Here is a 9734-nt window from a genome sequence, read left to right on the forward strand (position 1 = left end):
CACCTCATATTCCAGATCTAAAACCTATGGAGCACTTGTAGAACCGTTTTAACCGGAAGAGGGCGAGGCACAGACCCGCCAGCCAGGCTGACTTGAGGCAAGTGGTCAACGAATGCTGGCAAGGTATTGAACGTGTGACATTAAAAAACCTATGGAATCTATGCGAGCAAGAATAAAGGTCATTTCAAGAGCAAAAAAGAGGGAACTAAGCAATGACATGTAAATGCATGTTTGCACATTAAAATACGTAAAAAATGAATATCATAACATCTCATAGTTGTTGTACAGCATGTATTTTTCTGTTTACTTGTTTACTTTTTTCTAGTTCACTTATCGGTAAGGTTTTTGTGTAGAATATTAATATATGCTGCTGAAACAAAGAAATACAGTCACTGGACTCAAACTTTTGCCTCCTACTGTATATTACTATTGATCGAATCTAATGCTCTTTATTGAACATGCAACTGATTTATATAACATGTTTCAGTTGATATATAAAAATGAAAAGCTGTGGAATATTTTATGTGGACTGTATATAAGCTTAAAATGTTCTGTAATCCATATACGAAAACGGATGTTTTCTCGATTAGGCTTAGAATGTTACCTGGACTACGTCTAGTTGTAGTCATTATAAGGACAAGAGATATCATATAACAACGTGATTTTTCAGAACATTATTTTGTATTTCAAATCTCCTCCGCCCGTCACGTTTTCCGCGCGGCCGTGGCCTTGATGATTCTGCTTTGGGCGGCGCCTTGCAAAAGTTTTTGTCCACCTTATAATGACAGTCTTTACACTTAACGTAGCAGCACCAATGAAACTGACAATCGCATTTGCTCTCATCATCCATTTCAATTGTATCGAAACCTCGTCCACAGCATAGAGCGGCACAGCTCCCGACACCGTCCCTTGTTTTGTTGCATTCACGCCCTCCTGTTCCAGGCGATCCCGTCGCATCGTCTTTCCTGCAGTAGTCCGGCGAATTCTCCAAAAAGACCATCGCCTCCCCGGAGGGTTTCTTCCTTTTGTTGACTTTCGATAAAGATTTTCCAGCTTGGTCGACAGTAACTTTGATGGCGTTCAAATACTTTCGACGCAACAAATTTCCGACTGTTTCAAAGGGCATCATTTGTTTCCAACAACTTTTCACGGCGCAAGAACCAGATACTCCGTGGCATTTACACTGGAGTTCCATTAAACGTCGAACTGCCTTTAAAAAAAGAAAAAAAATCTCATTAGACATTATCCAACAGAACAAACGAGTTCTTAAGAATATTTTTCGGATAAATCAAGACAGACATGCATAATTATGAGAATAGTAAGTCGTAAAACTCTTTATTACTTTATTTATTAGTCATAAAACTCTTTCGTAAAACTCGATATCATTCTCAACACTCGAAATAAATTCCATATTTCCGCGAATCCATGCATGTATTATTCTCTATATAACAGGATGCCAAATGAGAACGACCGGGGAGACTGGATAAACTAGCATATAATTTGGCATTCATGAAGTATGGAAAATATGCCTCGTGCATATAAGTATTGGATTCCTGTGATGCTGCATGCGTTTTGCATGATAAGATCTGTTAATTGCGACTTTGCCTGATGGAGATTCTTGATTAAGGTAGACAAGAAAAAGCCACAGGTGGTGAAGTGCAATTTAGCAATTAAATCGACCGCCCTTCCTTCTAGTGCATGACGACATTTTAACGATTGTTTATATACGCATCTATAATAATAGTTCATATATATATCGCCCCCTACACATGTAGACGCATGAGAATATTCTCACCATGTATTCCCGAAATGACGTCAAAGATCTGAAATTGATTATATATACAATATATCGATATATGTTTATATTTATCGATGTGAACAATAAAGGACATGTTAGGATCTTATGTTTAGAAATTGGCAATATATTCTATTAGCTTTATCTCATCAGTGTAGTGTTTTATCCATTATTGTAAAAACGTTCAACGATAACTAACCAGTCGGAACAGCATACACACTTAAAAAAATTGCGTTCGTAGTGCACCCTTATAAAAATTGCGTTCGTGCACAAAGAAAACTTTCATGTGTAGTGCTGATTTTTTTTAATCATTAACCACTTGGCTTGCCTGTTACGAGCTAACTCAATTATGTTTTCGTAACGATTATAAACATTATATATGCACCAGTTTCCCGTTCTTTGCCAATTAGGTTTACGTTATTGCCTGCAATTGCCAGTCAATTTCCTACAATTGAACAATCAATCAAAGGTCTAGCAAGGTTAAGTATTCGGCAAAAATTTAAATAATCTTGGATTCACCATCCTCAGAAAGATGAAATCATTTTGTTTGTTTGATAAATTTGCATTAATGCATGCATGGAAGACATTTGTTGAATACAACTGGTTGTCCCCAGCACGACGACTTGAACTTGGGCCCAGATCGGCTCCTCTAATGGCAACATCGATTTGGATTATAAACCTGGAAATTGGCTTGGTCCGGAGTTTGAAATATTTCGTGACGACCTGACGTTTGCCCAGAGTGCTTTGATTACGAACAGAAATAAAGTATTCGTGCACCGAAATCATAGACAGTTTACTTGCTTTGAAAAACGAACCCTTACATGAACTCGATATTCTCTTAAATGCTGGATTAATATGAATCTGATTTTATGAGCAATGTTATACGTAAACCAATAAAATATAGCAACGATAAATCAGTGTATATATAAACAAAACAAAGCCCACGGTGCCGTTGAGTGGCTCTCGGCATTTGAAAAGGATCGAGCATGAAACATCTTGACGATATCCCCATATATGGTTCACTGTACGTTCAGAATTACATATAGCCATTTTTGGTACTGATGTGTCCAAGAAGCCGTTTACATGATCCCGGTTGCTCGAGATTAAACATAAAAAGCTTTTGAGATATTGAAATAAGTCTTTATGGAACCAAGTGAATGAAGCACATCAGTCGAGATGATGATTTCATCCCTTAATTCAACACCTCAAAGTCAATTCATGCATGCACGCTTCTCGAATTTATTATTTACTTTCGTAAAAAGTAACCTGTACTTTGCAAATCGTTATTATGCACGTTGCGTATCATTCATTACTTGTAGTTGGTGTATCATTCTTTATGTACTATTATATTAATTCAAATATGTACTTTATATTATTACCATATGTACATATCACCTTATGTACTATTATTACCATACAGATATCGGCATGTTCACACACTGTAAGTCGGTAACAGAACATAGAAGCTTACCTTTCGTCCGACTTTGTTGTTGTGTAGATTCATAAGCGCGGGTGGATCTTGCTGGGTTTCACGAGAGTCAATAAACGTGCGGGCAAACTGGATTCCGTAACCAACATTCTCGCTGCATCCTCCCCACTGAAATCCATCGTTTTCACTTGTCTTCTCATTCTTCCTGTCGCAATTGCATTCTCTCAGCTCTCCTCGGCTGCAAGCACGGGTTACTTCGTACACGACACCTGCCGAGGTTATTGCATGCACAAACGCCGTCTCCTTATTGGCTACAAAGTAAGAATTATTATTATCATTTTTTTTCCGATATATATTCAGATTATTACCATTATCTAAATAACTGACGAAATGCACACTTATAATCATAAGAAACACCGGGTTCTCATTATTTTCGTGTATATAAAGTAACATAGTATAGTGTAGTGGCACGCAAAAAATCCGTCGACATGTATAACCGATTCTGGACTAAATCCCAGCATATGAGAATAACATAACACTTAAAGCCGTGTTACACGGTGCAATTCTGCTCTTGAGAGATGTAAATTATTGGAAAGTTTTCGAAATAAGAAAACATCCCTGGAGTGTAATAAGCACTTTTCAGGATTTTTCAGATCTCTCTAAAATTGAATTGGATCACAAGTTGAAAGAAAAACTGCATCGTTTGACACGGCTTTAACCAAAGGGCAAGGTTAGTAAGATTCAAGAACAGCACTTGTATATTAGCATATCACGAAACCCACTATCTTTCTCGAATATAGCTTAGTGGGGTTAAAAAATCTCGCAATTTAATAAGAGTGATCTCTTGTCATCAAGCATAATCAGGAAATCTAAAATTGTGCTAAGGAGGGGCTTCGTGCAGTGATGAAATCGTACTTCGTGGGTCAAATCCTTTATAAAGTGCATGCTATATTTCTAAATAATTGCGTATGTCGAGCACGTTCATCCGAAAGTAATTTACACTAAAGTGTTTTCATATAGCAGTCTCGTACAGTGCTCTTGAATATATTGGCCCTGGTCTCATTTACCATTCAACTTTTAAACGAACTGTTGCAATGTTTGGCTGCTGTTTGGCGATATCTAAGAGGAATATTGCCATATATTCTCATGTACCAATATATATGCTTCTTCTAGATTTATCATCAATGCTATATTTAGGTTTGTTTCACTTTTTAAGCACCTACGTTCGTCAGTAAGTTTATTATAATTGTGTATGATACAAAGTACATTTTGTATTGCATTTATAGCTATTTTTACTCTTTTCTCTATTGTGACCATACATGTACATGGAAGTCTGCCAGTTCATGCAATATACTAATACGATTTCACCACGTGAATGGTGATAATGGTGTATAATTATACTGTTTTATTCTGGCAATTTTTTTTGGTAAACCACAGCGATGTAGTATTATAGTCTTTACGTAGTTTGTTTCGTTCTATATTTTATCAAAATACTCAGCGGTTACCAGAATTTAATAGCATCTAGAGTTACACCATTTAATGCCAAAAAAGCAAAATTGAAAAACCCCATCCTGCCCTGTAATAGGTATGTTAAGTTTATGTGCTTTATATATACCGCTAATTAAAAAAACCCTAAACTTTAATAAAGGCATCAATGTTGGGTTATGTAATTTCTTAAAATTACCATTGCATAGAGGGTTTTTCTTTTTGCATACAATTTCATCAACTTTTCTTTGCCACGGTCGTGCATGCATACACGTAAAATTTTAATCTGTTGAAATGTTGCTTATATAAAATAGGCAACACCAATAAATATAACTTAACAGTATTTATTTGTGAACTGGTTTAAAAATGCTGCTTGGAATCAAGACCCTTGTGATTTATGAGCTCAGGATAGGTGATATAAACAAATTAATCATGCATGGGCCGTCCAACTTTAATAGCTGCTTACACTTTTTTAAATGTAAGACCTTCTGTTTAATATTGTCTGCATGCACTGCATGCTAAACGGGGTAAGGTTGCCAGGGAAGATTCGACACGACTTAGTGTCAATGACGTCTTTGAGTGGTGAGGTTTTATGCTGAGGCAGTACACAACCACATGCACTGATCAGAACAAGCCGCGCCTGAGAATGGAGTGGGTGATGTTCTCAGAGGGTTTATCGATGTCGTGAGAAAAACAAACTCCTTCACTTGTACAATTAACTTTACGTGAATACTTCATATTGTTATATAGTTCACTATATACCCGGAGGAGAAAAACATTTAGACAAGCCCACAGCATTTGTCTCTATCGATATAGCATCGCGTCAAATACAAATTACCAATATAGTTGCATGCTGCAGAAAAGCCTTTTCAAAATGCGTTCGACGGCCCTGCATGCCCCCTGATGTGTTGTTACATAATGGCATTGGTTCGACCATTTTCTTTTAATTTTTTTCATCCACATATTACTATGCGAATGACTTCGAAAGTAGACGAATCCTTGACTTAATGCATGTTATTCTCGTTCTGCAGTAGACAAGTATAGTAATCAGGTATACAAATTCTCCGAAGTATGTCCTTTTTTGATAAACATGGACACGACGACACTGAGTTTCGCATTTGCATTTTTAAAAGACGGCGTGTATATATATTGTCAGTAGAAGTATCAGGTGCTGATTATATATAGTTAGCATCGTGCTAAAATCTCAACAGTCAACACCGAATCTAATTGGAAATGATCGTTTGATGTGCATAGAAAGACATATCAAACGCGACTCAGACAAAGACCAGTTGAATCAACAAGAATTTGACAAAGACAATTAGGATTAAAATCATGGAGACGGTAATGCAGCTAAAACACCCCATGGCATTCTAAGATTAACAAATTCACTCACACTGGCATGTGTGTAACATGTGGTCTACTTACATCTTCGCATGAGCTTTCCAAAGACAGACGTATCTTGTTCGAACGTCGAACAATTCCAACGATCCTGGCTGAACTGCTTCTGACACTGTTCCAAGCCAAGTTTCGCTCCTTTGCCGATGCTCGTCATTACTTCGGGATTTTCTCGGCAAAGCGTTCGCTGTGTACCGACCAAGCCGACTACGTTGTTGCACATGACTTTTGCGCCAAGTGCGTACACCTTCGACATATACCTATATAAAAGAGAAACTATTATACAATCTTGCACTGATGAGAGGACGAGCCAATATTTACCCAAACAAATTTATACGATCGAATATAATGACGATTATAGAATTCTGTGAAAACTTTTATATGCCGCAGTTTACAGTATATATGTATTCATATTATGAAAAACGAAACAAGTTACAAGTTACTCTTTGCTAATCAGCAAATTTGAAAATATTCAGCGTTATTTAATAAACTTTACAATACGGCATTCAGGAATCATGTAAACCTATATTACTTACATCCAGTTTCCATTTGAGAGAATGATAGAATTTAATAGAATAACCACGACGAACAATGCCTTCAAATCCGAGAGCCTCATGATCGCAACGTTGTTCGATTCTTGAGCAGTAAGTGTATACGGTAGAGTAGACGGACGTACGAATGATAGATTTCTAAGGATCAACACTTAAGTGCGCCACAGGAAAGTGGGATATGGTCATTGAATGCTGCAGTCATTTAGCAGCAATTAAGGAGGGAAAGAATGATAATGAATCGCAATAAAAGTTATAAACTGCTCAGCTCTAAGGCTTTAAGGTTGAGAAAATGCGATAGAAATTACGGAGAAGTTGTGTTTACCGCAACTGTCGGGGGTGGAATAAGCTTCCTGGATTGGTTCGATTGCTCAAGAACGAATTTTCGACCCCGTTTGAGCATTGCTTTACGGCATTGGTGTTCTCAATCAGTGTCTTACAAGTTACAAGTTGATAAAAGCAATAAACAGAGCACTTTATATCAATTAAATTGTTTGTATAATATTCGCCTAGAGCCGTATACGCAGCATTGAAGTATATCGCACGTAGTCGTAGGTTATAAAATGTTTTAAATAAAATATTTTCATTACCTCTGGGCGTTCGAAATATCTAGCTGAGGCTTGACTTTGAACAAAACTGAAGCTATTACAGCTATTATCAAGATTCCTTTAAACTCGCCGTAAATGTCTTCGCCGACCGACCCGACATTAATTCCGAAATCAATACCTTAATCCCTTAATTGATTCGTCTATTCAAGGTCGATGTCGAAATGGTCTGCCGTCGGCTCGACAGGCTTTTAACCGTGCAATGGAAGTGAAGCGGTAGGCGTGTACGACATAGCACGGTGCCCTTGCAACTTTTGACAGTCTTTGTGTGTGTGATGGTAAATGGCAGGTATTAGGAGATTAGGAATAGGTGGGTCTTCACCGTATATCGCTAATTATATAGCTATCGCTCACGCCAGACTTTATCGGCAAGCCAACACTTTCCGTAATGAGTTTTTTGGCTGACGTTTTGAGCTGACATGTTCCCGATAATAACGTAGTTGAATTGAATAGGAACAATCAAATGTGTCACACAGTCACAGCGTGTCTCGCTAATTGGCGAACTGTTTTAAAAAAGTTTTGTAACTTTTGCGAATGGGGCAGCCATATTCTCGAAAATCTATAGAAGCAGTATGGCGGTAATTGATTACCGCTTAGCCGATTTAGACTGAATATACGAGTAAACCTCGTAAAGCAGTCTAAGACACGTTTGACTAAATTGCTGGAGGGGAAGTTAGGGGCTATGTCAGTCTGGCAGGCGCTATATTTAAACAAATTATAGATAGCTTTGTTTTAAATTGCTACATAATTATGATGATAAACTTAACGTCAGCATTCCGGGCCTTCTTCGAATTGTAATCAACTTCACACAAACAAGTTAAATTTTACACTATATTTCAAAAGCAAACAATGTTATCAAGTTAGACGAATTATAAAAAAAGCAGCGATAAGAGGTGATGTTACCTGTAGGACTGATGCTATCTGTAGAAAAATAATATTGAATATAATCATGCTGTTCTATAAATAAATATAATATAAATATATATGCTTGTCGTTTTTATTTTTGCCAAATCTTTATAAAAAGGATAAATGTATATAATTATATGGATGATTTACGCCTGCAATAAATGAGCTGGCTATATACAGCTATATAGCCTACAACATAATCTGAGATTAGCGTCGCATCGTGATGTAGCTATTATATATTTATAAAATTATCGGCTGTATATATATTTTAGAAGTTCGCTGGAGTATGGGAATTCACAACTGATTCCTAAATTAGAACCTGATTTTCTGCGTTTTACGCCACTGAATCTGTTAATTCAGTAAAAGTACCTTAGACGAAACAACTTCCAACAACAACTCGCAACGCGGTTTACTCGTCGACTGATGGGATAAAGTATATGAGCCAGTTCAGAACAAGGAAATTGTTTGAGAAACAACTTGAAGTTTATGAACTTTTTTATCCACACAATATCGGTTGTTTAAATATTTGCTTATTATTGCTGCGTTGCGAGTGATTTATAATTTTGTCACGCGTGTAACGTCGCCTTAAAGGAGGCCAAGCCTATTGAGTGAGGATGCATGTTTAGAATACTAGCGCGTAAGTCGTTGTAAAGTCTGTAGTTACATTGCATGCATCCAAATTGAGGTCCAAATGATTCGGATCTTAAAAGTTTTAAAATGCATGTGCATGCACGCTTTCGGAAATAGTGACAGCTTTGGTCTCCCATACAGAGAAGATCAATGAAAAGTTTTAATTAGACAAAGAGTCTTTGCTTGCCAAGTTGAAGGCGATACATATATATGTTCTGGTTGATTGAGTAAAAGTGGAAAAAGATTAGGAAATAATCAACTTGTCCATGACTTGACAATATAGCTGAACATGACTATCATAAAGTGCTAGCTGCATCCTATATAGGTGCATGGGCATAGGCGTTACGATTTGAACATAAAAATCCATGACTTGGCTATACGGAAGCTATACTGAACTACAGGATTACCAAGAACTGGTATATAAGTATACCCTGCATGCATGGGAACGTGGTTGACGTTTCATGCTCGCATTGAACAGTGGGATCATGAGTACAGTTTTGACTATGAGAATCCTGTCGTTTATTTCTCCATTACAATTGACAGTTTACAGTCCCATTACTCATGATTATGACTAGACCATAAAGTTTTAGCTACATCCTAGGTGCATTGGCATAGGCGTTACGACTTGAACATAAAAATCCATGACTTGGCTATACGGAAGCTATACTGAACTACATGCACCGGATTGTTGATCCTACATAACTCTGTGATATCAATGTGTCTGCATGCATAAATAATATAATTACCCGGGTAGCCGAGTCTAGGTTTCACGATTATTATTTTAAATTTTGAATTTGATCTGTGACCTCAAAATAGAATTAAATTTCTTAAAACTTGTTATATAGCTACTGAAAATGTGTTAATAATATATGAATGAGTCATATTTATATAACAAGGCATATAAAGGTTCTGTCACTTTCCAGGGAATTATTATTATTTAC

The 9734-nt window shown here is 36.9% G+C and overlaps 1 protein-coding gene across 2 annotated transcripts; it reads right to left on the bottom strand.

Annotated features, from left to right (window-relative positions):
• Positions 1-348: 348 nt before the first annotated feature.
• LOC114541104 (protein Wnt-2b-A-like) lies at positions 349-8031 on the bottom strand. Of its 2 annotated transcripts, none has more exons than XM_028561082.1 (4): positions 7243-8031; positions 6135-6364; positions 3267-3535; positions 349-1210 (listed from the first exon to the last, which is right to left on the bottom strand). In XM_028561082.1, the coding sequence occupies exons 2-4, from the start codon at positions 6358-6360 to the stop codon at positions 647-649; spliced, it is 1059 nt and encodes a 352-aa protein (XP_028416883.1). In that variant the 5' UTR covers positions 6361-6364; positions 7243-8031; the 3' UTR covers positions 349-646. The 2 variants fall into 2 exon arrangements, with proteins under 2 accessions (XP_028416883.1, XP_028416882.1); XM_028561081.1 differs by lacking the exon at positions 7243-8031 and adding an exon at positions 6641-7215.
• Positions 8032-9734: the final 1703 nt, after the last annotated feature.

This window comes from Dendronephthya gigantea, unplaced genomic scaffold (genome assembly GCF_004324835.1).
Source record: "Dendronephthya gigantea isolate DGI-Jeju-01 unplaced genomic scaffold, DenGig_1.0 000266F, whole genome shotgun sequence".
NCBI classification, from domain to species: Eukaryota; Metazoa; Cnidaria; class Anthozoa; order Malacalcyonacea; family Nephtheidae; genus Dendronephthya; species Dendronephthya gigantea.